At 49.1% G+C, this 27,757-nt stretch overlaps 1 protein-coding gene across 1 annotated transcript; it reads right to left on the reverse strand.

Annotated features, from left to right (window-relative positions):
- Positions 1–109: 109 nt before the first annotated feature.
- Positions 110–27,042, reverse strand: LOC101096188 (sialic acid-binding Ig-like lectin 5). Its single transcript, XM_006940936.5, has 16 exons — positions 26,525–27,042; positions 26,106–26,384; positions 25,828–25,875; positions 24,489–24,585; positions 24,119–24,200; positions 18,792–18,952; positions 8,702–8,807; positions 7,987–8,020; positions 7,497–7,901; positions 7,045–7,323; positions 6,803–6,850; positions 3,319–3,576; positions 2,954–3,238; positions 2,548–2,647; positions 2,175–2,256; positions 110–473 (listed from the first exon to the last, which is right to left on the reverse strand). The coding sequence occupies exons 1-16, from the start codon at positions 27,000–27,002 to the stop codon at positions 300–302; spliced, it is 2,916 nt and encodes a 971-aa protein (XP_006940998.4). The 5' UTR covers positions 27,003–27,042; the 3' UTR covers positions 110–299.
- Positions 27,043–27,757: the final 715 nt, after the last annotated feature.

Below are 27,757 nucleotides of genomic sequence, written 5' to 3' on the forward strand. Positions count from 1 at the left end.
CGGTTGAGCATCTGACTTTGGCTCTGGTCATGATCTTGTGGTTCATGGGTTCGAGCCCCGCATCGGGCTCTGTGCTGACAGCTCAGACCCTGGAACCTGATTCAGATTCTGTGTCTCCCTCTCTCTATTCCCTTCCCCTGCTCACCTGTGCTCTCTCTCTCTGTCTCTCTCTCTGTCTCTCAATAAATAAATAAACATTAAAAAATTTTTAAAATAAAAATAAAAAACATCAGTGCCTGACACGCATTTCCTCAGAGATGCCCTGTCTGGGCTCCTGAGGGGGGCTGTGGGTGGGGTCGTCATTTCTGGGTCTTGATCTCTGCATACTCGGTGGTCTCCCGGTCTTGAAAGTTGTGTGGCCTCAGCCCGTGGAATGTGAGGGAGGCATAGTGGAGCTTCCCCTCTTTCTCTGAGGGGAAGGCAGCTGCAGCTGGGGAAAGGGGGTCTGACCGGCTGTCTGACTGGCTGTGATCCTGAGTGGGAGGAAAGAAAGGCATTTGAGCTGGCCTTTGGGTCTGGAGAAGGGAAGTAGGGGCTTGGGGAACACTTAACCATTTATCCACTTCATGCCCATTTCCTGAGCATTTATTCATTCACTCACTCACTCACTCACTCATTCATTTGTAGCTTTAACAAATTTTCATCATAATGGCATTGATTCCTTGCAAATCCCCCCACCACTCCCCTATGGATGATATAACTGTTGTCATTCCATTTTATAGAGTGTGCAAGGTCAAGAAACTCTTTAGGACACACCATCTCTGACCTCAGACAGCCTATCTGACCTCAGACAGACAATCCCAAGAGAGGACCTTGCCTATCAGAGCAAGGAGACAGTATCACATTGTCTCTCTCACACACACATGCAAATTATCTAATTGCACATTGTGATTTGGTGGGCAGAAGAAGGGTGCTAAGGGTGTGGGTGAGAATCACTGAGGCGTGTAGGAGCTCTGCCTCACCCCCCGCCCCCACCCAGAGGCTCACAGGGTGCTGGGGACAGGCCTGCGGTTATTACAGGGAGGCATGATGAGTTTCCCTGCATAAGGCAGGGCAATATTGAGACTGGAGTGTGAAAGGCGATTAGGGGTCTGGCTGGTACAAATGGGGAGGGACAGAGGAAATCATGCATGCAAACGCACAAAGTCACAGAGAATGAGTCCTGCCTGGGGATAGGGAGCTCCTTTTGAGGGCATGGGACAGATCACAGAACACCAGCCCAAGGAAATTGTGTAAAATACGGTCGCTCCTAGCCACATGTGGCTACTGAGTACGTGAATCATGGCGATTCCTCATGGAGGTGTGCCATGAGTGTGAAATAAACCTTGGATTTCAAAGACTGGGTACCAAAGGAAGGAGAAGAAGAATTAGAAGAAGAAGAAGAAGAAGAAGAAGAAGAAGAAGAAGAAGAAAGAATGCAAACTATCTCATTAATAACCTATACATTGATTATTGATGACGTGATGGTGAAGTAATATTTTGAATATACTGGGTTAAATAAACATATTAAGATAGATCTCATGCTTCTCTCTATTTAAAATTTTTTAGTGTTTATTTTTGAGAGAGAGAGAGAGAGAGAGAGAGAGAGAGAAACAGAGCACGAGGAGGGAAGGTCAGAGGGAGAGGGAGACACAGAATCTGAAGCAGGATCCAGGCTCTGAGCTGTCAGCACAAAGCCCGACATGAGACTCGAATGCAGGAACTGTGAGATCGTGGTCTGAGCCAAAGTTGGATGCTTAAATGACTGAGCCACCCAGGTGCCCCCTCTACCTTTTAAATGTGGCCATTAGTAACTTTTAAGCTACGCACATGGTTCACAGTATATTTTTGTTGGACTGTGCTGATCTAGACAGGGGGGCAGGCACAGGGGTGACAGCTGTTTGGGAATTTCTTGCCCAAAGCTTGGGAGGAGAGGTGGAGTTGTGGAGAGTGAGGCCAGTGCCCCAAGAGGGAGACAGTGGGGGCTCGGCAGGGAAGGGTCTAAATGGAGGAGAGGGGAGAGGAAAAGGTGTCTCTCCAGTCTTTGAGATGAGAGCAGCCAGAAATCCCAAGAGAGGACCAAATTTGGTGGGGGGGAGGGGTGGTCAGGGAGGGACTCATCTTTTGGCATGCCGAGTGAGCCACCTCGTGACCCAGCCCAGGACACTGGATAGAAAGATGCCCACGCCACTCACCTGGGAGACTGTATTCAATGTGGGATGGACGTCGTTCCTATGCACTCCTTTCCCGGTTGATTTCTGCCTGTAGGTCTTCACTCTGAGGAGAGAGATCAAGGCCTTTCAGCCTGGCTGGCTCACTGCTGGGACCCAGGAACTGTCTGGCTGCAGGGACCATAATGAGAACACATCTTCCCTCCTTGTAGACGGCAACCACCCACCCCATATGGGGAACAGACTACTGGCCCAGGGGTCAGGAGGCTGAATTCCTGATGCAGCTTCAACCCACTGTGCTCCTCCAGCTCTGGGCTTTGAGTCTGGGAGGTTTTTCTGCGTCCCCTCCCTGACCCAAACTTGCGAGGCCCTCGCCCAAACCGGGGCCACCACTCACGCGAAGAAGATGATGAGGCAGAGACACAGAGCAAGCAGGGCCGTGACACCAGCTCCCCCAATGGCCCCCTGAAGCACACCTGTCCTGGGCCCTGGTCTCCCTGCAGGTAAGAGGCACCTGGGGTGAACTCCAGCACCATGAAGCAGGCACCTAAGCCTCCAGCCTTCTGGAATCCATGACCCCGGGTTGTGCCCACTTCTATCCAGGACTGGCTCCTCTGTCCCCCCGTCCCTCTATGGGATCCCAGCCGCCTGTTCCCCCAGCCTCTCCCCCACCAACCTTCCGGTGACTTGGACCTCTGGCGCCCTTTGGCCCAGAGTCAGAAGCACTTCTCTGCTCAATCCTGCCTCGTGCACCTCCTTCCTCCAGGCATCACCCTCCCCTCACCCCGACACAGCCCCCTGACCTGGCAACAGCAGGATGGTGGCGCTCTGTTCCCCATGCACATTCCTGGCCTCGCAGCTGAGTCTGAGGCTGGAGCCCAGCGGCTCCATGAAGCTCAGGTTGCTGTTTGCCCAGGGCCCCTCGGAGCTGGAGGTGACGGTCAAGGAGGCATCGCTGTGGTTCCCCTCCAGCAGCCCCTCCCCCAGCCGCCAGTGCAGAGAGGGGGGCAGCTGGGATTGAGCAGAGCAGGTGCAGTGCAACCCCTCACCCTCCCAGGAGCAGGAGGGACCAAACAGCTTCGGGGGTTCTGCAGGACGACAGGAGAGGGATCAGAGGAGCCCCACCTCCCAGGACCCAGGCATCCTTCCCAGGTGTGCTCCAACTCACTCTTCACAAGGAGGCTCAGGGATGCTTCCAAGGAGCCCAGCGGGTGCTGAGCTCGGCAGACGTATATCCCATGGTCCCCCAGTTCCACCCGGGGCAGTTGCAGGATCCCGGGATTTGAGGGTTGTGAGGGCTTCAGGGTCAGGCTGCCCCGGGTCCAGCTCAACTTGGCAGGAGGGTTACTGTTGTGGTCACAGACCAGGTGTAGGGACTGGCCCTCCTGGACTGGGAGAGATGAACCGTTGCCCAGAGCCTCAGGTGCTGGCAAGACAGAGAACAAGTTAAGCCCCGGCCCTCACCAGGGGTATTCTGTCTCCGTCTCTGTCTGTGTCTGTGTCTCTCTCTGTCTCTTTCTTTTCCTCACATCATTAAAGTCTGTTTCTTCTCTTCCACAGCATGATGGGCTCTTACATTTGGGGTCAGCCCAAGGGGACAGAGCTGGGAGCGGGCACTACAGCCTTTCTAAGAATCCCTCTTGTATTCGTCTGAATTGCCTTGTTTCTCACCCACCTACCTCAGCCATCTGTGCCAACGCAGATCCCAGATTTGCCTCTAAGAACCTGGCCGTTCTGTCTTTCACTAAGTTCACAAAGACCCGTCTCATTTAGCCGGGTCTGAGAGTTCACAGTCTTGTGAGCGAGATGCCCCCAAATCACTGTGATGTGTTTTGTGACAGGGGTCCGGTGTGCGGAGGGAGCCCTGAGGATGGGAGTTCAGTGACACTGTCAGGGCAGGGAGGGCTTCCTGGAGGAGGAGAGGCTACAGCAGAGCAGAAGAGGGGCTGGGAGCTGGCTGGAGGATGATGCTGGTAAGGAAGAGCAATTGAGGGAGGCAGACACAGAAAATGCAGCTACAGCTGGGGCGTGAGAAGACCCTGCACGTCAGGGAAAATCAAATAGTCTTGTAAGGCTTGAGTGAATGTGTATGCTTGGGAGTGTTTACATATGAGGCTTCTGGAGGTTAAAAAAGTAATATTAGATGACAGAAAGGCAGAGGTTTGAAAGGAAATATTGGTACACACAACATTACTGGTAAATGGTTAACAACCAGCTCATTGGGGAGGGAGGAGGGGAGGGAAAAAAAAAAAAACCCAACCCTGACTTGTGACATTTTCCAATTTCCTTAGTGTAAACACATCCCTCCCGGCCAATTTCTAGCACCCAACTAGATGTCACTGAACCCAGAGTTGAGGAAGCATGGACACAATTGGCTCCCGCCTACCAGTGAAAGCCAACTCCAGGAAACCAATGAATGCAACACTTCCCCTCAAAAGAAAAAAAAAAACATGTTTTTGCCTAACAAAGTCACCACATGCTAAGTCAAAGAGGCCATTATTAGGCTGCAAATAAATCCTTTCAACTAACATACAACTGATTTCCTTCATATAAAAAGAGCTTCTTCAAATCACTAAGAAAAAGTCCACAAAGAAATACAAATGATTCTTAAATGTAACGAAACACACACAACGTTGTTTACAAAATGATCATTCAAATTAAAATGGCAGTGAGTTCACGTAAGATATCAGCAAGGATGAAATGAAAATGTTCAGCAGTTTGGGATTATAAACAGAACAACTTCCATACCAAATGATTTGGCAGTCTCTGTAGAAATTACAAACACACCCTTTGATCTGGGACTTTTCTTCTTGAGACAATTATCTTATAGACACATGTACACATACGGGGAATGTTTGTACGAGTTATTTGTTGCAGTATTATTTGTCTTATCAAAAGTCTGGAAACACCGTGGCTTTCCACCAATGGGGACTAATGAAGTACTTTACATTGTAATATACTTCGAATTAGAAGACCATGGAGTCGTCAGTAAGCATGAAGAAGGTTTCCTACGTACTCATAGACAGTCATGGACTAACATCACTTAGTTGGGACAAATGCATCATGGCGATGTAAGACTTTTAACAACAAGCAAAGCTAGGTGAGGGCTTTACGGAAACTCTGTGTACTATATAAACCTAAAATTATGCCACGGTGAAAAGTCTATGAAAAATAATAGCCAAGTGAAATAAGTCAGTTTGAGAAAGACAAATACCATGTGATTTCACTCATATGTGGAATTTCAGAAGCAAAACAAACGAGCTAAGGGGAAAAAGAGAGAGAGAAAGACAAACCAAGAAACAGATTCTTAGCTATAGAGAACAAACTGATGGTTACTGGAGGGGAGGAGGTGGGCAATGGGGAAATAGGTGATGGGGATTAAGGAGGGCACTTGTGAGCACCAGGCGATGTATGCAAGTGTTGAATCACTATTTCATACACTTGAAACTAATATTACGCTATACGTTAACTAACTGGAATTTGAATAAAAACCTTAAAAAAATAATAAAGATGTAGAGCAGCGTATACAATATGGTGTGTATGTATGTGTGTGTTTTTAAATGGAGATGCGTAGATTACGTTTAGAAAGATAACCAAGAGGGGAGATACACAGGTGCTGAACAGTATTTTATTCTTATTCAGTTTTGCCAGGGACTGGAATGGGTTCCCTTCAAGCTCAATGTCCAAGCCCTAACCCCCAATACGGTGGTATTTGGAGCCCTTTGGATGGGCCTTTGGGAGGTGATAGGGTTAGATGAGATCATGAGAGTAGGGCACTCAGGATGGGGTTAGTGCTCTTATAAGAAGAGACACCAGACAGCTTTCTTTCTTGCTTTTTTTTTTTTTAATAATTTTTTAATGTTTATTTATTTCTGAGAGAGAAAGGGAGAGAGAGAGAGAATGAGCAGGGAAAGGGCAGAGAGAGAGAGAGAGAGAGAGAGGAAGACATAGAATCCGAAGCAGGCTCCGGGCTCTGAGGTGTCAGCACAGATCCTAATGCAGGACTTGAACCCACGACTGCAAGATCATGACCTGAGCCGAAGTCGGACACCCAACCGACTGAACCACCCGGGTGCCCCAGAAAGCACTCTTTCTCTCAGGTGCGCTAGAGAAAACACGGCCGAAAAGCCACCCTCTCACCCGGAGTGAGCTCTCCCCTGGAACCATATTGGCTGGAACCTTGGAAGCTTGACCTTATATTTGCCAGTCTCCAGAAATGTGAGGAATAAATGTCTGATGCTGAAGTCCCTCAGTCTGTGGTATTTTGTTCTGGCTGCCTGAGCAGACCAACACACTTTACGCTTACTATTTTAAAGAATATCATGTGAATGTTGAAGGAAACTGCAGGAATAGGCAGGGTCCAGATCCTAAGGGAACAGGGCGAGATTTGGGAGGAGGACACAACCCTCGCACCAGGGAGCGGCACACCCATCAGGCATGGAGGTTGTGCAAAACCCCTTGGGAACAGGGTCAGGAGTGGGAGGAAGCCAGTTTGTAAGCTGAGGATCCAGTGGGGGGGCTGTCCCACCTCCGCTACCCCACACCTGGCCTGAGCCTTTCTCCCACCTGAGTTCTAAAACCCCAGCTCTGCTCTGAGGGTTGGAGACAGACTCCCCTTCCGCCAAAGCCTGAGAGAAGAGGTTGCGTCCTACCTGTGCCTTCTCTCGGGAAAACGCTGATGGTCAGGTTCTGGGGCGCATCTGGACAGATAGACATAATTGTTTTCAGAGACAGGAAGATGAGGGTTGGCCCTATTCTCCCAGAAACTACAGAAATAGGAAAAGGGTGGAGTTGCGTGTTTCCTTTCCTTCCTCCCCAGAATTCTAGACCCTGCCTCCCCCACCCCCAGCACCCACTGTCCTCAGGGACCCTGGCGTCCTGGCCTGGCACTCACAGGACACGTTGAGCTGGATGGTCCTCTCTGTGCTCACGTTAGCTCCAGGGAAGGTCACTCGGCAGGTGACGTTGGTGCCATGGTCCTGGGGCCCCGGGGTGAGGGTGAGCACCGAGGAGAAGTGTGTCCCATGGCCCAGGGAGGTGAGGGCATCCCCGATCCAAGAGAAGATCGGGGGTGTCCCCCTCTTACAGGCCCAGGGCACACTACAGGTAATGTTCTTGGGCTGGCCAGATTCTAGGGGCCCCTGGATGTGGATGTCAGGTGTCCGTGTGAGAGCTGAGGGAGAAAGAGAGACAGACACCCAGGCCCTGCGTGTGCCCCCAGAAGCAGCCTCTACACCAGGCTAGCCGTCTCCTCCCAGCCAGGATTGAAATCAGGGGGTCCCCTCCCGGGCCTGCCCTGGGGCCTTCAGGACCCATGCATGTCCTCTCTTTGACCCCACTCCTTACTTGTCACATGCAGGAAGAGCCGGTAGTTCTTGAAATGATATTTCCTCCCTATGTAATTGTATTTCACATAAGACCCTCTCTCCACCCTAAAGAAGTATGTCCCCGAGTCCCTTTTCTGTGTGTCTCTGATGTCCAGGGAGCAGTTGTAGTCCCCGAGGTCTTCAGGGAGGTGGAAACGGCCTTGGGTCTCCTGCTGCACTTCACGATTGGGGTTGTTTGTGGCCACTGGAGCACCCTGCTCTGTATTGGTCCCTTCCCGGAACCAGTAGCCGTGAGTTGGGTCCTCCTCAGTGTATTGGACTGGGGGGTAAGAGAAACTGCAGGGCACGAATGCACATAGACCCTCCTGCACCATCATGGGTGTCTGCACTTGCAGCTGAAATCTGGAATCTTGAGACTGGGACCCTGTGGGGAATCAAGGGTCAGTGGCAGCCCCTGCCCACCCGGTCCTCTTGCCTCCGGCCCTGTCCTCTCACCTTGGCCCACTCACCTGAACACAGCAGCAGCAGCAGCAAAGGTGGCATCTGTGGGGTAAGAGTCATGGTGCCTTGGTGTTACAGGACGGGGAGGAAGCCCCGATAGGAAGCCCAGGGCTGATGTCTGAAAAGTGACTGCCCATAGAAGAGGAACTTGTCTCCAGCATGCTTTCGGAGGTGGCGTGACCCTTAAAGATTAACCACTCCTACTTTCCAGATGGGGTTCCAGCAATCCACTGCCCCCCGCCCCGGTCCCTGTCCGTGGCCTGTCCCTCCTGCCCCTCTGTCCCCACCAGGAAGGCAGGCACTACCCGGCCAATGACAGCTTCTAGAAGCCCAGAGGGTCAGTCCTGCCAGTTGTGGGGCTCAGGAAGGGGTTTAACCGCTCTGCGCAGGGGAAGCTTGAGGCAAGAAGGACGGGGACAGGTCCCACCCCCCCCCACACACCCCAGGTGAGGGAGATGATGATTAATGAATGAATGAACGTGACAACTGCATCATCACCATCTCCTTTCAGGGGAGTGGAGTCAAAGGGGAGAGTGTCAGACTTTGTGTCTGGTCTTGAAAACTTCCCTAACACCCAAAAAGACGGAGACACTCCAGGCCACGCGAGATCCTATTGGTAGAGCGTGAGCTGGTAAGAACACAGGCAGGGTTTGTAGGAAACCCCATTGCTCTGTGCAGCTAGGAGGTGAGTTCCCAGGTCTGAATGGCCTGAGTGGACGGGACCAGGACTCCGAGGGGGATCTTGAGCTTCTTGATCAGCTCATAGCCCCCTGCCCCAGGCTTCCCTGGGGTTGCATGCACCAGGCCATGCCTGGGAATTGGGCGTTTGCTGCAAGATGATAGCACAGCATGATGTTGAGGGAGAATGCCCAGGTGTGCCTGGCCCTCCCAGCCTCCAAGCCTCAGTTTCCTCAGGAGTCCCATGGAAGGATCACAGTCAATACTTTGTCTGGGGGAGAATCCCACAGGAGGACAGGGGTGGGCATTTTCGGCAGATGCGGGTGTGGCCATCTTGTGTGTCAAATGCCTGGTCCTGTCCATTCCTCAGTGGTCATTCTGAGTCCTGCCTTTAGTAAGAAGCTCCTGGTGGTCAGCCCTGCCCTAAAGCTTCTTGGTGGTACTGTGTTGTGATAACCCTAGCAAACCAGTGCATGGGGTTTTTGAGAAGATGGATGTGTTCATACAAGAAAAGTGCTCCCAGCAGGCTGGTCTGGCCCACACTGGGCAAAGTCCGCACAGTGACCAGTGGCGGGCCTGTAGGAGAGGGCTGATCTGAAGACGGAGGAAAAGGGAAGGGACAGATTTGGTAACGGTCTCTTCTGTGCTCGGATCTCTGCCTCACTCTTACTTAACCCCAGCCACACTTCCCCTTCTCTCCCCAGGACAGGACAGGCTCTGTGGGCCTCTGTTCCAGCTGGTCCCTCTGCTGGCTGAGCTGCTCCTGAGCAGGGAGTCCTGGAGGCTGGGCTGAGTTAAGGCTGACCTTGGGGGAGCAACAGCCAGGGCCAGGATGGGGGAATCAGAGACACAGTCACAGCCTGGGGTGGACAGGGCTGACCCAGGAGGGAGGATGGGGCTGTCGGAGCCCGGAGGAGGGGGTGAGGATGTGCCTGGACGATGGGACAGCTGAGCCAGAGCTGGAGGGTGAGAAGGGTTTTCTGGGAGGCAGGCTTGTCTTATTCCAGAGAGCAGGTGGTGTGAGCAGACGGGGGTCTGCCTGCAGCTCTGGCTGTGTTCTGGTCAGCCCCTGTGCATGTCAGTCATCAGGCTCTCTGCTCCAGGGGCCAAAGAAATCCAGTCTGATCTGAACCACCACGTTCCCCCACCCCCTCCTCCGCCTCCCATCTTCCTCCCTCTCCTCCCCCTCCTCCGCTCCTCCCCCTCCTCTCCTCCTCCTCCTCCCCTCACCCCCTCCTTCTTCCCCCCTCCCATCCTTCCCCATCTTCCTCCTTCTCCTCCTCCCATCTTCTTCCCCCTCCTCCCCTTCTCTCCATATTCCTTCCCCTCCTCCCCATCTTACTCCTCCTCCCTAACTTCCTTCCCCTTCCTCTTCCCATCTTCCCCCTCCTCCCCCTCCTCCTAACTTCCTTCCCTCCTCCCCTTCTCCTCATCTTTCTCCTCCTCCTGTCTTCCTCCCTTTCCTCCTTCCCCACTCTTCCTCCTTCCCTCCTCCCCTTCTCCTCCCCATCTTCCTCCTCCTCCTCCTCCTTCTGTTTTGGGAAAGAGAACGGTAACTGAACCACCCGATGAGCTCTGCAGCCAATGAAGCTCATAGGTGTCCCAAGCAGGGGACCCTGGTTCCTCTGACCAGGTCTCTTCATCAACACCCAAGTTATCAGGAAGACACCCCAAGGGCTTCCTCAGGGAGCCTAGAGTCAGGGTAGAAGGTGCTGGAGTATCCAAAAAGATGTTCTATTGGGTTGGGATGGGCCCAGGACCATGGGAAGATCTTTCCAAGCACCCTTGGGGGGCTCCTAGTATGTCCCATGAACTCCTCTCACACCCCCATGGGGCCCTCAGAGAAGGATTGAGAGGGAACTCCAGGAACAGAGACACTTTGTAGTGCACCTGGGCCTCCCACATTGGCCCGTGACCCCAGAGCCCAGCCATTTTTGCCCCCTGCTCTTTCACTCCCCGCTCCCCTTAGGTGACTTCACTTTGCTTCTCACTGGTCCTGGCTTCGTGTCCATCTTCCAAAGGCCAAGAGATGTTTCCATCTTCCCTGTCCATTCCCTGGTGATTGGCCTCAGTTCTTCCAGACACAGGCCAGCAGCTGGGCTGGCGAGGTCTCTGGATCTGCCGATTCAAGGACAGCAGGGACAGGTGGATGGTGATGTTGGTGGGCAGGGGAGGTGCGTACGAGAACAAAAAGGTGGCCCACATGGCAGAAAGTGGCACAGAGTCACAGGGCACCTCGACCTTTCTCTTCTGCTGGGACATTGGATCTGTCTGGTCTGAGAACTAGGACCTCAGCCTTCCCAGAGCAAAGCTCCCTGCGTGAGGAGTCAGTGGCTAATGCCTCATCTTGTGTGGTTGTGGTGTTTGTGTATCTGTAGTGTATGTGTCTGTGTATATGCATGTGTACTTGTGTCTGTAGTCTCTGTGTGTGCCTCTGTTGTGTGTGTGTTTCTTTGGTTTGTGTATATATATGTGTGTGTCTGTGTTTGCTGTCTGTGTGTGCATGTCTGAGGTATGTGTGTCTGTGTATATTTGAAGTGTGTATGTGTCTGTGTATCTATGCGTGTCTGTGGTTTTTGTGTGTATTTCTGTATTGTGTCTGTATATATGTGTGTGTGATTTCTGTGTGTGTATTTTGAGCTGTGTCTGTGATCTCTGTATATGTATCTTTGAAGTACATGCGTGTCTGTATTTGTGTGTATGTGTGTCTGTGTCCTCTGTGTGTGCATATTTAAGTTGTGTGTATGTGTCTATATAAAGGCTTGTGGTGCGTGTGTGTATATGTGTGTGCACTCAAACGTCAGTTTCTCAATGATAACATCCACGGACAACATATTGAAGAGTATAATCCATTTCATATCCCTTATATATCTTTCTCTTTTGTTTTTCTTCAAACTCCTTATCATAAATCAATATAACACATAATCTGCTTAATTATTGTCTGTCTCTCTTGTCATTAAAATGTAAGCTTCACAAAGGAACTTGTATCTCCCATCTACTGCTGAATCCACTCTGACTATAAAGATGGTTGGCATAACATTAGGGGATCAATGAATACTTGCTTTGAGAATTGTAAGGATGTTGGGGTGCCTGGCTGGCTCGGTTGGTGGACCACGTGAATTTTCATCTTGGGGTTGTGGGTTCGAGCTCCATGTTGAGTGTAGAGATTACTTAAAAAAATAAAATCTTAAAAAAAAAAAGAATTGGGGCACCTCGGTGGCTTGGTTGGTCGAGTGTCTGACTTTGGCTCAGGTCATGATCTTGCAGTTCGTGGGTTCCAGCCCAGCGTCGGGCTCTGTGCTGACAGCTCCAGAGCCTGGTTCCGATTCTGTCTCCCTCTCTCTGCCCCTCCCCTGCTTTCTCTCTGTCTCTTTCTCTCAAAAATAAATAAACATTAAAAAAAAGAATTGTAAGAATATTTAGAATAAGTGAAATAAGATTGCTGGCTGTCTCCAATGAAAAAGTATGCATTCTTTTTTTTTAATTTTTTAATGTTTATTTTTGAGAGAGAGAGAGAGAGACAGTGCAAGTTGGGGGGGTGCAGAAAGAGAGGGAGACACAGAATCTGAAGCAGGCTCCAGGCTCCAAGCCATCAGCACAGAGTCCAATGTGGGGCTCAAACTCTCAAACCGGGAGATCATGACCTGAGCCAAAGTCAACACTTAACCGTCTGAGCCTCCCAGGTGCCCCAAAAAGTATGTATTCTTTAGAGCATACCCTTTTGGGGTTATCTGATTCTAACATTTTATTGCCTTTGAACTATTTTAATTTAATTTAATTTAATTTTAATTAAAATTTTTTTTAACGTTTATTCATTTTTGAGAGGGATAGAGAGAGCATGAGAGAGAGAGAGAGTGAGAGCATGAGCAGGGGAGGGGCAGAGAGAGAGAGGGAGACACAGAATCCGAAACAGGCTCCAGGCTCATGACCCATCAGCACAGATCCTGACGTGGGGCTCGAACTCAAAAACCGCGAGATCATGACCTGAGCCGAAGTCCAACACTTAACTGACTGAGCCACCCAGGTGCCCCAAAAAGTATGTATTCTTTAAAGCATACCCTTTTGGGGTTATCTGATTCTAGCATTTTATTGCCTTTGAACAATTTTATTTTAATTTAATTTTAATTTTAATTAAAAAACTTTTTAACGTTTATTCATTTTTGAGAGAGAGAGAGAGAGCATGAGAAAGAGAGAGACAGCATGAGCAGAGGGAGAGGCAGAAAGAGAGAGGGAGACACAGAATCCGAAGCAGGCTCCAGGCTCATGACCCATCAGCACAGAGCCCGACATGGTGCTCGAACTCAAAAACCGTGAGATCATGACCTGAGCTGAAGTCGGACACTTAACCAACGACTGAGCCACTCAGGTGCCCCAAATTTTATTTTATTTTTAATGTTTGTTTATTTTTGAGAAAGAGAGGCAGACAGCAAGCAGGGGAGGGGCAGACAGAGAGGGAGACACAGAATCCAAAGTAAGCTCCAGGCTCTGAGCTGTCAGGACAGAGTCCAACACTGGGCTCCAACTCATGGGAGCCATAAGTTGGATGCTTAACCAACTGAGCCACCAAAGCACCCCTCTCTGAACTATTTTAAATGCTATGATTTATAGATAACTAATAACAGTGCAAATAGTTCTTGTCCACAGACATGCATATACATTCTGTCTGGCTGGGGTGGGGGACCTGAATCTTCCTACCAAGCAAGTTTTACATGCTTCACAAATTCATTTCAATATTCCTTTACCCCATATAAATTTGTGCATCTTTAATTTCTGCCTGGTCCCCTCGTTCATAATGAATTAAATAAAATGCTGTTCAGTGGGTATAAAGTTTCAATCATGCAAGGTGAAAAAGTTCTACAACATAGTGACTACAATTAACACTAATGTACACTTAAAATTTTGTTAAGAGGTTAGATCTGATAGTGTATGTGGGGTTTTTTTTTGCCAAAATAAAAAAATATCTTTTTTTAAATTTAAATTTTAGTTAACACACAGTGCAATATGGGTTTCAGGCGTAGAATTTAGTGATTCATCACTTACATACAACACCTAGTGCTGAAAAAATCTTTAACACATGTTTATTTTATATCTGTGTGAGGGTCATGATGTTGCCTTTAAAAATGTTATTCTTTGGGGTGACTGGGTGGCTCAGTCGTTTGAGTGTCCAACTTCAGCTCAGGGCATGATCTCACAGTTCGTGGGTTCAAGCCTGCTGTCAGCCTGTCAGTGTGGGGCCCACTTCAGATCCTCTGTTCCCCTCTCTTCACCCCCCCCCAGCTTGCACTTTCCCCAAAATAAATAAATATTTTTAAAAAATTTTTATTCTTTGATAGAATAAATAAATTAGTCTGTGCTTCTGTGCATGTGTTGGTTGTTGGCTTATGGTGTGCTGTAGGCATTAGAAACTGGTCCCTGCCCGCCCTGAGCCAAGCAAGGTGGTCCATGTAACAGCTTGAGCTCATCTTAAAGGATTTTGCTATTTCCACTTGGGCAACTGGGAGGCAATGGAGGGTTAGAAGCTGGAAATGACACTTGGGCTTTTAGAATTCTCTCTGGCTTCTCTGTGGAGAACAGATTGGAGGTGGGCAGAAAGCAGGTGAGAAGATGAATTTCCTTGACTGTGTATTTCTGTTCCCAAGATAGAAAGTGAGTCCTTGGGAGCAAGAATGTGCATTTCTCACAAGCAATTGTAGACTTGGTTTGCACCCAGTAATGACAAATTCTATAGGAGGTGATAAATATGTGTCAAGTGGCAATATTTATATAAAGGTAAACACACAAGTAGTAGAATCTTGCATAAAGTATAGCTTCAATTTTGGTGAAGAAGATGACATATAAAATGACTTTCCTCTCCTTGCATCTACTCACTCACAACCATAGGGAATAGTTTGGGAGACCAGAAGTGACAGGTGAACAAAAGTTTATTCATTTGTGTGTGTTCAGGGGCAGAGAGAAATCAGCAAAGTGCCTCCTTATTGTGCAGAGGTGGGTGAGGGGTGGAGAGAAAGGTTTGGGAGACAATGATTACAGTGCCCCCATGTCTGGCCCCTCCTTTGGACTCCCATGTCCAGGACTTTACCTTATCCTAAGAGGCAAATAATCTCCAGTTCTTCTCATCTTTTCTTTTCTAGAAGTTTCCAACTCTGCCTGTGAAAACCTGAGTGTCCTGTAGAATGCTGGCTGTGTGGGTGAATAGTGGTGAACCTTGCTCTGGTGTTTGGGGGACTCAGATAAGGGGTTGCCTGGGTAGGAGCCTTATTGCCTGGTGTAGTAGACCCTGGAGGGGCCACAGGGGAGGAAGCCAGCTCCCATGTGGGCACTCCTGAGCAGAGTGAGGACCAGAAAGAGGAACATATGAGGGGATTTGGGCAGGCATGAAGTTCCTGTTTCCAACCCTATCAACAGGACCCAGGCTTCCTGCCACTTCCCAGCTCTGGGGCTCAAGACATCCTGGGCTAGTAACTGTAAGAGTTGCCGGGGCAGTAGTTGAGGTGCGAGCCTTGGAGTGGTTGAGACCACATAAGAGGGACAAGGAGGCTCCCAGACAGAAATGTGAGGAAACATGGAAAAAGGAAAAACCCACCCCAGACTGAAAGAGTGAAAACAATTTAAATGGAGAAAGAAAAAAAAAAGCATCTCTGAAGTTATTCAGGCTTGGTAGGAAACAGCTACAAAATTAAACAGAAACCTTATTTCTCCCAAGGTCTTACAACAGGTCTAAATACCATAAGGACCTCCTCTTTGAGTGGTTAATACTTTCTTGCCAGAAATTCCCAAGACTGGCTTTATTATTCCATCTAATTACTGGAGACACCCATGCCTAAACCTCACCTCAGGACAGCACCTCAGGACACCCATGCCTAAACCTCACCTCAGGACAGCACAATCCCCGGTTGACACCTTTTTGGGACAAAGCGCCCGAGTCTGAAGAGGGAAGCACACACTACGAGGTCCCAGATGCCTCACCAACATCATTGACCTAGGATGTCACCAGACCCTTCCCTGGGCTCCTCCCACTCTGCACTGGGGGCTGATAAATGGCTCTCCGGGAGGGCGCTCTCCGTCCACCAGGTGACGCTGACGCCTGGAGAGCCCTAGGCAGGGGAGCTGGTGCTGTCCGTGGTGCTGAAACAGGGTCGCACTTTGAGCTCCGGTACCTCCCAGCTCAGCAGAAGGGCTTGACCCAGATGCTTATGTTCCACTTTAAGGCCAGGAGGTCAAGTGGGTGGAGTTGGATGAAGCCAGAGGAGCAGTCAAGAGTGAGTGGTGCTGGCCTCTCTCTCCTTCATCTGCGACCTCTCCTGTTCACTCTCAGGCATTTTTGCTCCTGTGGATGACGTCTGTCTGCCCCATTTGGTTGAGACTTCTTGCTAAGACCCTCTGCTTACTGGCCTCTGTACTGCTCCTTTAATATAGCTTACTTCATCACACACACACACACACACACACACACACATACACACACACACACACACCTTCTGAAAGTGAGGAGGCTAGTCTTCACATTTGACAAAGGAGAACTTAGCATCAGGGTCAGAAGTATTAGACAGCATGCTTGGGTCTCTTTGTCCCTTTCTGCCCATCTGCCTCAGTGTTTCTAAGCAGGAGATATCTCAAGTCTGATGAGGAAGGTAAGCATTTTCTGGATACTTGTTTCCAGTTCTGATTCCCCTTGTGGTGGTGGCCCTGCCTGATTGTCAGAAGAGCTCCCCTTCCATCCAGGAGAGAAATGAGCCTACCTGGCTGCCTCCTGTTTCTCAGTCAGAACTTGGGAAACAATGGGTCTGAGTGTCTTTCCTCTGATAGGTGGGGGTGGGTGGGTGGGGACTGAGATGTTCTGCCTCTGTGTTGTTCCCCTAGTCCTGGGGTCCCAAGCCAATTCACCTTGTACTCACAATGTTTCAGAATCCTCTTTTGGTTCTTGCACAACTTACAGGATTTTTAGTTGTGAGTGGAGGGAGGAATGATGGGTTGATGATAACTTGTCTGGGTTGGAAATCTAACCATTAACTTTTAATGTTTTCAACAGATGGTTGGCTCATGTCACCCAGCTTGACATTAACATAAACAGAAGTCTGACTCAGCTGTCCCTCCTGGATGTAAGGCAGACAGAGTTAGGCCACAGACATTTTTTTCACACCACACCAAAATCCTCCATTTGTTTTTAGGTGTTACTTTATGATTTTATGGCATTATGCTTTATCCTTGACATGGTTTCGGTGCTACTGGGGGGTTTGGGACTGTTTTATTCAAGATGATTTTTATTTTAAGTAAAATATTCATTTTTTTTTAGGAGGAAGATTAAAAATTCCTGCTTGCCTTCACCATCTCAACCCTGACATCTATTTTTTTTTTAAGTTTATTTTGAGGATAAGAAGGTGCCAAATAGATGATGACCTAGTGATGGGTCTTCCTGGAGGAGAAATGTGGATGCAAGAAGATGCTGAGGAATGCGCAAGCATGGGAACACTTAGAGAATGATATGAAGGATCGCTGAGCTAGGATACGGAGATGCACAAATAGACTGGGAAAGATTAAAAACAACCTGGAATTGGGGCACCTGGGTGGCTCAGTCGGTTAAGCATCCGACTTCGGCTCAGGTCATGATCTCATGGTTTGTGAGTTCAAGCCCTGCATTGGGCTCTCTGCTGACAGCTCAGAGCCTGGAGCCTGCTTCGGATTCTGTGTCTCCTTCTCTCTCTGCCTCTCCCCTGCTCAAGCTCTGTCTCTGTATAGGACTCTGTCAAAAATAAATAAAAGTTAAAAAAAAACAACCTGTAATAGAGGTCAAAAACTATAGCTAGTGGGCTGCCTACTTTTGTAAATAAAATGTTGTTGGAACACATCCACTTTAATTCATTTCTAGCATGTCTATGGCTGCATTTGCACTATAAACACAGAGTTGGATAGTTGCTACAGAGACCATACAACTTGCAAAGCCTAAAATATATGCTCTCTGCCCCTCTGAAAAAAAAATTCCTGCCCCCTGGTCTGGAAAGTCAAATTAGAGGCTTGTAAATTAGTCTTTGGGGCTGAGGAGATGGAGATGTATTTTGACTGTGGTCAGCCCTGATTCTTAGGAGGTTCTGTAAATGTTAATATGTGATTTTGCCTCTAACAGGACTAGTAGAAAGCAGGCAGGATGGAAAGGGAGGACTCAGAAGGGGAGAGGGATGATGCTGGAGGCCAAGTCAGGGAAGAGATCCATGGGGAGGGTTTTCTTCGTCTGATAAATATTCAGTAATATTTACCATTAAGTACTATGTATGCATATAGAGTTTATTTTTTCCAGCTTTATTAAGATATAATTGACACATAACATTGTGTAATTTTATTTATTTATTTTTTAATGTTTACTTATTTTTGAGAGAGACAGTGCAAGCCATGGAGGGGCAGACACACACACACACACATACACACACACACACACACACACACACACACACAATCCGAAACAGTCCCAATCCGAAACAGGCTCCAGGCTCTGAGGTGTCAGCACAGAGCCCGATGTGGGGCTCAAACTCATGATCTGTGAGATCATGACCTGAGCCAAAGTCAGACGCTTAACTGACTGAGCCACCCAGGTGCCCCTACATTGTGTAAATTTAAAGTGTACAATGTAATGATTTGATATATGTGTACATTGCAAAATGATTGCCACATGGGAGGGTTTCGAGTACAGAGTGAGGCTGACTCATTGCTGATGTGGTGTCCGGGACAGAACATATCCAGCCTCTAAGTGAAATGTCACTGACACCTTTCTGTCCAAGGGGGAAAGAACCAATGTGCACCAAAGTCTCACAACGCAGCAGGATTTGTGCTGTGTGTTTTCCATATGCACTTTAATCCTCATGGAAGCCCTTACATCCATTTTGTAAAGCAGAAAACCGAGACATGGAGGAGTAAGGTGGCTTGCCTGACATCATAGTGCTAATAAATGAAAGAGCCTTGAATCCATGCCAGGCCTCTCTGATTGCAAAGCCTTAGTGCCAATACAGCAAGAAACTCACATATAGTAGTTTATAAGTCCATTGCCTTTGGGGATGTTAAGTCTCCAAGAACCAGCCTTTGGGTCCCCCTTCCTAGAGGATATGGACGCTCCCTCTGAGGCTGTTTGCTCCAGGTGGTTCGTCACTTTGTATTGACCTCTGAATATTCTGTGCAGGTGTTCTCCTTCATCTTGTGAAAGCTGATGGAGTCATAATGCAGCTCCTCCTCCATTTCCAAGGTGGGGGGCACCCCTGCAGAGCTTGTGGGCTCAGCAGGGAGTTCTGGCTCAGACTCCTGCTGGTAACCCTGTGTGGAGAGCAAAGAAGGGCTCAGAGCAGGGCTCTTGGGGTGTGTGTGTGTGGGGGGGGGTAAGGTGAGAAGGCAGAGAGGGTCCATGAAGTGAATTTGATTCGATAGGACATTGCTTTCTTCCACTCTTTTATCAAACATTTCTTATTTAGCAAATATAACACTATTGATTGTTTTCAAATTTTACTGAGCACTCACTCAGACCTATGCGGAAAACAGTTTACATAGAGAGAAACTAATTGTCAGAGAGGTTAGGTGCTACCCAAGGCCACACATCTGTTGATCATGAACTCAACCCTGGTCACTCTGGCACGGGACACGCAGGAGGGTGTTTATGAAAAGTTGACTTTTCTTCTGGGTATGTCTCCTTTGTTCTCACACTGTTACCTACATCCACAACACTTCTGACACCAGATTTGTCGGGTTTTCCCCACAGCAAGCAATTCTCCAACACCAGCTGAGTGGCCTGCAGTTCACTTCAATTCTGACACTCCCTACCCAGAGATAATGCCGGATCTCACACATTAAGGGCTCAGTCTTACAAGGCTAACCTCACCCCCAATTCACCTGCCAATAGGAAGTCGAGGTTGTAACCTGTGCTTCTGGCCAACTGGCTATAAATTCGTGGTTGCCATAACACCTATCTCAGGTTTCATTAATTTGCTAGAGTGGCTCATAGAACTCAGGAAAGCAGTTTGCTGTTTACCAGCTTATTATAAAAGGATGTGATAAAAGACACAGATGAACATCCAAATGGAAGAGGTGCCTAGGGTGAGGTGGGGTTGGGGAGTGGCAGGAGCTTCCACACCCTCTCCAGATGTACTGTTAGCATCTCCGTGTTGGAAGATTCCAACTTGGAACTTCCTTGAGCTCCATACTTTTGGGATGTTAATGGAGACTTCATCATATAGACATGATGGATCACTAATTTCATTTCTAACATCTCTCCCCTCTCTGGATAGTGGGGAGTGGGGATGAAAATACTGAGCTTCTAATCATGGCTTGATCTTTCTTGTGATCTGCTCATCCAGAAGCCCACCCAGAGTCACCTTGTTAGAACAAAAGATGCTCCTATCACCCAGAAGGTTCCGAGGGATGTAGACGTATGACCATACTTCTACAATGCAGATTAATTTCTCAAGATTTATGGCAACATTTCTCAAGAGCATTTGCACTTCCTCTCCTCCCGTTTTCTCTTGAACTCATTCCAATCAAGAAAATTTCCTCCACTGGGCAACCAGATATGCTTTTCTCAAGACTAACTGTGATACCATGGGCTAAATTTAAATGGTCATTTCTCAGAACTGATCTCACTGGGGTTACTACCATTTGAAACAAATAAGCGTTCTCTTCTCCTTGAAACTTCATCTCCCTTTGGCTACCAGGACCCAAAGCTACACTCTTTTTGTCATCTCTTTTTTTTTCTCAGTGGTCTTCTTGTGGTTTTCACCTTGTATCCCTGTCTCTCCCGGGGCTCTGTCTGTGGACCTCTTCTCTTCCTTGTGGCTTCATCCCCTATCAGACCTTGATGTGTATGCTCCCCCAATCTCTGTGCCTCCTACCTGGACCCCTCTCCTGAGCTCCAGACCCTTGCCATCTAACTTGTCTTCTTCATTTGGACATCTCAGAGGCACCTGAAGCCTATAGTAACCAAAATAAAGTTTGAACCCCCCCTGAGAAATATACTCCCGCAGAGATGGCAATTTCAGGAATTGGTGGTTCAATTATTTATGTTGCTCAAGGCAACCACATCGGAGTCATCGTTGGTATCTATGGACATGTATGGGCATCTATGGGTATTTATGACATCTATGAACATGACTGGACATGCATGGACACCTGTGGATATTTATGGCATCCGTGGAGTCATTTTTGGCATTTATCACATCCATGTGGTGGAGGCAGTGAACTATCTCTGCTCACATCACACACATACTCTACCATTCCATTAGCAAGTCCTGATTCATCATTGTTACCCATTGGACTATGTCTTATGGACTGAATTGTGTCTCCTTGGATTTATATGTTGAAGCTCTAACACCCAATGCGCTGTATTTGGGGATGGGGCTTTTAAAAAAGTAATTAGGTTTAAGTGAGGTCATTAAGATAGGGCCCAAAATGACTTACGTCCTCATAAGAAGAAGAGACCCTGGAGATGTGTGTGCATAGAGAAAAGGCCACGTGAGGACATAGAGAGAAGGTAGTAATCTGCAAGCCAAGGGGAGAGTTTTCAGGAGAAACTAACCCTGCCATCACCTTGATCTTGGACTTCCAGCATAACAAAATGTATGTTTCTGTAGTTTAAGACACTCAGTCTACAGTATCTTGTTATGGGAGCCTGCATTATCTCTTGCCTGGATTACTTGAGTTTCTTCCTTATTTGGTGTCCTCTTTTCCTAGCCTGATATAGGTATTCTCAGCACAGCAGACAGAGAGATCCCATTAAAATGAGCATCGTTCATGTCTGTGAAATAATAAAAGATAAATGTGTATCAGAAGACAGACAGAGAGAGAGAGAGAGAGAGAGAGAGAGATCTGCCCTTGGTTCCTGCACAGCTTTCCTAAGACCCTTTTAAATTTCCTAAGTGATAAGAGTGCTAGGAGCATCTTCTGGTCTAATGTTTGGTCTTTGACCCTGGTTCTTGACACAGAGTTCCTAACTCCCTTGGGATTTCCTGGACAACAGCAGTGTCTTTTGTTCTAATGATGCAAATCTTGGTTGGCTCCTGGATGGAGGCTGGTCACAGAAATACAAAGCTGCGGTTAGAAGCTTGGAACTTCCAGCCCCATGTCCTCATCCCCCAGGAAGGGGAGAGGGGTGGGAAATAGAGGTAATGATCAATCATATCTATGTCCATAAAAATCCCAATAGCATGGGGATGGTGGTTAGGGAGCTTCTGGGTTGGTGAATATGTGGAGGGTGGCATACCTGGAAATAACTTGGGAGCTCCACACATCTCTTCTATCTGGATGTTCATCTGTATCCTTCATCATATACTTTTATAATAAACTGGTAATAAAATAAAATAAAATGCTTTCCTGAGTTCTGTGGGCCTTTCTGACAAAGTAATTGAAACCAAGGAAGGGGGTCATGGGAACACCCGATTTATAGCCAGTTGGTTAGAAGCACAAGTGGCAACTTGAGCTTGCGGTTGGTGTCTTAAGGGCGGTGGGGCTGTCTTATGGGCTGAGCCCTTATCTGTGGGATGTGATGCTAGCTCCAGATAGATAGTGTCAGAATTGAGTTGAGTTGTACAGTAGTACCTCCAGATGGTGTCAGAGAGAATTATTTGGTGTGGTGAAAGCCACACACACATTTAGAGACCAAAAGAGTTAGAAGTTAGGTATTTTGGATGAGTAGTAGTTCTGTGTGGTTTTCCGTTACGTTATCACCCTTCTCAAAATACAAAGGTAATTATGGTGAACTGCAGGGCCTTGTAATATCTGCAGCCCCCATGCCTCTCTCCATCTTCATTTCCTACCCATCGTTACCCACTGCCCCCCTCCCACACAGCTCTGTTCAAACACACTGTCCAACTTGCTGTTTTCCCCACACATCAGGCATGCCCCAACCTCAGAACCCTCAAATCTTGTTTAGAGCCATAGTGATTCTCTCAGGGTTCACGCTGTGCTCCCTCACTTCCTGTGGGTGTCTTCTCAAAGACTCCAGTGCCAGGACTGACACCTCTCATTCTTCCATCTAATGCCCCTCCATAGCACTATTTCCTGACAATTTCTTGCATATTTTCACTACCTATATGTTCACTGTTTTCTCCACACACACACACCCCTCAATAAATGTAAGTCCTTGACAGCAGGGACATTTTATATTTGTAACATACATATTTGTAAAAACAGAGATATTTCCCAAGTATGCAGAACAATCGACAAGGGGAAGATATTTGCAAAAGGAATGAATGAAGGCAAGGTGATTGCAGATCATGTACTCAGAAACCTCAGTGGTGTCCACCTTAGAGTTTTAAATGAATAAATGAAAATTAGAGTTTGGAGATGAGCAGGACTAGGGCAGATTGACATAGACACATGAGAAGGTGAGCACGGCGGAGCAATGATTCTGAGATGCAAAACGCTCGCTATGCTTGAGGCGAGTGAGCAGACTGGTGTCGGAGAGACAGAAGCATTGAAGGGGACCTTGGGTTTCCTGCCCCAAATCTCATACCAAGTTGTGTGGGCAGCCGACTTGCAGCAGTATGGAGAAGCAGTGCTTTTCAAACTTGGTCATGTGGGACAAGGGTTCTGGCTGGAGGTGATGCTAACATGCCAGGGAGGAGGAGCGGGGAGGGCTGCAGCAGGGCAAGGACTAAGAGGGGAGCTCAGCTCAAAGGGAGTGGATGCATTATGCTGTACTGAGGAGAAGCACAGGCCTGCACACCCTGCAGCACGTTGGTGTGAGAAGTGCAGGGCTGGGGCGGGACAGGGTTGGGTCGCTGGCAGGGTATTAGGGACACAAGTGCCATCAGGGAGGTGAGTGATCAGCAGGAAGAGTATGTTTAGGAGCGTATTAACCATATGTTTGTGATGCTTTGGCATCTGGGGCCTTGCTAATCCTAGAGGAACTGCCCCTGCCAGGACTAGCCAATCTCTAGAGATGTTAAAGGACTTGCCTTGCAAGCATCTCTTTCATATGCAAACCAATCCATCCAAATCTCACACCCAAACCCTCCTTTATCCAGCTCTTACATTCTGGGTCACTATTCTTCTGCCTAATCACCCCAGGGCCAAGTACCAAGCAACTAGGGACGGCCCCAACACCCCAGAGCTTGCTGAAATGATTCAAACTAGCCAATCTTAAACTTACTTACCCCTTCTCAGCATGCCTTTCCTGTGGAAACTCCAATAAAGGCTCCCATCTGTGTCTCTCTATGCCCCCTCTGCCTCTTGGTCGACCTCAACCCTGTCCATGTGGTCTTATGTGTGATCATGTGTCCTTCTTCCTGGGAACTTGAGTGACAGGGTGCCTTTTCAGCGGCAATCACCCCTTGATCTGTTGGCCTCAGACACTGAATAATAATAAAACCTACAATTTCAACTAAGCAGGAAGGTGATGAGCTCATTTCTGGATGTGCTGAATGGAGCATGGCTGTGCGCCACCCCAGGAGATGCAGAGGAGAATCTGCACACCAGGATGCCCACATCACTCACCAGGGGAGCTGGCCCTACAGCTGAGTGGATGCCGTCCACGCCCGCTGCTCTCCGGGATGCTGTCTTCCTACAGGTCTTCACTCTGATGAGAGAACCAGGGTCTCTGACATAGGGTCACTCTCCTGAGGCTGGAGTGAGCTACTATGGCAGGTCAACGGTGGAGTGAGCCCAGAAGCCTTCATATCAAGACTTTGTAACAAGGTGCCCCGGCTCCTGGACTTCTGGGACCAAGGCTGGGAACACACTCATGCTTGGCCCAATGGTATCAGCTGGATTCTTACCATGACTGCACCTTTCGCCCTTGCTGTAGGGCCTCACAACCCCTGCAGGTCCCGCTTCTTCCCCTCTCGCCCACATCAACACAGCTCACCCAAAGAAGATGAGGCAGAGGCAGAGACCAAGCAGCGTGGTGACACCAGCTCCCCAAATGGCACCTTTAATCACTCCTGCCCTGGTCTCCAGGTTCCCTGTAGACAGAGGCACTTGGGGTCAACTCCAATCTTGACAAGCAAGACACTTGGGGTCAACTCCAATCTTGACAACTCCAGCATACTGAGAGGGGTACTCGTCCCCTCCCATCCAGGGCTCAGCCCTGAGGGTCTCCCACCCACTGTAGGACCTCAGCCTCCACCAGAAGGACATGGTCTGTGTGATACCATGTAGCCCTCACACTCCTGTTCAGCTACTATCATTTTTTCTAGGACCCAGGTTCTTCTCTGCAACAGATCCCAGATCTGTCTGCAGCAGGATCGTGGGGCTCTGGGCCCCGTGGGCATGCCAGAGAGAGAGACATATGCACACAGCATATGTCTCTGTGGGATGTGGAAAGATCTTGTCCTTCCTTCTCTCCAGGGAAGCTGTTTGAATCTCCTCTCCTGGCCTCCACTGACCCTGTCTCAGGGCCAAAGGTGGTCTCTTATGCTTCCAGAAGTGGGTGGAAGCAGCCAAGTATATATACTGTGAGCCCAACACACTCAGGGTGAGGGATGTGTCTCTGGGCACCACCTGTCAACCATTTGGTGGCCACTGAAAGAGTCCAAAAGGAGCTCACTGTCCAGGTGGGAACCAGATGTCACTGCCAATGGGAATAGAACAGTGAGGGAAAGACTGGGCTCAGAGAGAGGTCAAGGTGAGAGCTGAGGATTCACAGTCAAAAAATGTCCCGGAGACATTTGGGGACAGTGAAACTACTCTGCACGATACCACTAGATGGATACATGTCATTATAAATTGTCCAACCCATAGAATGCACAACACCAAGAATGAACCCTAATGTCAACTATGGACTTCGGTGATAAAGGCAATTACATGTAGGTTTGATTGTGACAAAGGTATTCTCTGGTGGGGGACACAGAGAGTGGAGAGGCTATGCATACAAAAGCAGGGGCTTGGGGGAAATCTCTCTACCTTCAGCTCAATTTTGTTATGAACCTAAAACTCCCCCCCTCTAAAAATAAAGTCTCCTAAAAATGCTAAAAATGCCCAAGGCCTTCAATGACTGGAGGAAGATAAAGAGTATACTCAAGATGGTGGGGAGAAAATAGCAGGTCACCCTGGCAAGACCAGAGTGGGAGGGGATGAGAGAGGAGGGCTGAGGGGGGTTCTCATGTCTAACTACAGCCCACCACACATCTACCCACTGACTCTGAAAGTCCCGCTCTGAAAGAAACTGCTAGTCAGTGCTCCATGGACAGGAGGCTTCTTCCCACCTTTGTCATCCACTAGGCAGACATCAGCTGTCGAGTTCTGTGTGGCACCTAGGATGGGAGGACGGGATTTCCCTCTTTAGTGAGGAAGGGTGATGTGAGATGCATGTGGACATCCTCCCACGCCCAGAAGCCACAGAAACACAGGAGGGACAGGACTTGAGTCATTCGAGGTCCCCTCCTCAGCCAGGCCTCCAGGACTAAAGCACCAGCATCCAGAACCTGGACTTCATGCCCCTCACCCCCTCAGGCACCCAGGTCATCCTCAATGTCACACTCACAGGTGACATTGAGCTGGACGGTCCTTTCCACCATCACACCAGCTGCAGGGAACTTCACCTGACAGGTGAGGTTGGTACCATGGTCCTGGGGCCGTGGGGTGAGGGTGAGCACTGAAGAGAGGTGGGTCCTGGGGCCCAGGGAGGTGAGGGCGGCTGACATCCAGGAGAAGATGGGGGGCGTGCCCCGCTCACAGGCCCAGGGCACAGAGCAGGTCAGGTTCCTGGGGTGTCCACACTCCAAGGTCTCAGGGATGAGGATGTCAGGTGTGTGGGTGAGGGCTGGTGAGGAGAGGGGGAGACACAGGGATCAGAAAGAGGGTCTGAGGTGCCGCCCTGAAAGAAGCCTCTGGCTTCGGTCAAGGTTGTCCCGGGACCCCTATCCTTCCCCTGTGGCCTCCCCTGCAGTGTGTGCTCCTTACCTGTCACACGCACAGAGAGCTGATTCTGTCTGTAACTATACCTTATATTAATCCCTGTCTCCACCCTAAAGACGTACGTCCCGGAGTCCCTTCTCTGTGCATCTCTGATGTCCAGGGAGCAGTCGTGGTCCCGAGGGTCTCCAAGGAGGCGGAATCGGTCCTGGGTCTCCTTCTGTACTTTTCGATCTGGGTTGTTTGTGGCCACTGGAGCATCCAAATATATGTGGGCCCTTCCCCGGAACCAGTAGCCATGAACAGGGTTAGTCAAGTAGCTCATGGGGTTGGAGAATTTGCAGGGCACGTATACACACAGGCCCTCCTGCACTGTCAGCGACTCCTGCACTTGCAGCCAGTATCTCTCATCCTGAGCCTGGGACCCTGTGGAGAAGGCAGGGTCAGCGGCAGTCCCCAGCTTCACTCTCCCCTCGGCCCACTCACCTGCACATAGCAGGAGCAGCAGCAGCGGTGGCAGCAGCATCTAGAGACAGAGGGTGTCTGGGCTTCCTGTGGGTGAAGGAGAAGGGAAGGCAGAGGGAGGGAAGCTGAGGAGGACCCACGGGAAGCTGGGGAGGAGCATGAGGTTTCACGATTTCACAAAAGGGGAACTGCCGCTGCGGAGCTCACCCCCTCTCTGCACAGAGCCTGTGACCCCCGCACTCCCAGTCCAAGACCCGGGAGACCCACCCAGGGAGGAGAGACCAAGAACAGACCCTGTATCCTGCCCCCCATCTCCACTCTTCCCTCCACCACTGGAGCCTGGACCAGGACCTCTGAGAGCATATGAGGCATGGGACACAGTGAGTCTCCTAAGATCTTCCCATCTGAGGTGCTTGTCTGAGCAGCATGGTCTACACCAAGGAGCTAATCAACTCTTGTCTACAGCTGGAGGGTCACAGCCTCATCTGGACCGAGTGGTCAGTCCTGCAAGGTGGAGGATTCTTTAGGTGTGCGAGCATCTGGGGCATAAGAAAAGAAGGGGGCCACGGTGAGGTGAAGGCAGGATTCCTTCATTGATTCACTGATTGATTCTCCAAATACTTGGTGAACATCTGTGTTGGGGGACCTGAAGACAAGACACATGGGGCTGACCTGGTCCATCCTGCAACAGGGACCCCACCCAAGGCGCCACTTCCTCTGCAGATACACTGTGTTTTCACTTTGTCCCTGTTAGGTTCACAGCTGCAGGCATGTGTGACTTTGCAATGTCTCTGCTGGCCTACTGGTGGTTATTTT

Source organism: Felis catus, chromosome E2 (assembly GCF_018350175.1).
Source record: "Felis catus isolate Fca126 chromosome E2, F.catus_Fca126_mat1.0, whole genome shotgun sequence".
NCBI lineage: Eukaryota > Metazoa > Chordata > Mammalia > Carnivora > Felidae > Felis > Felis catus.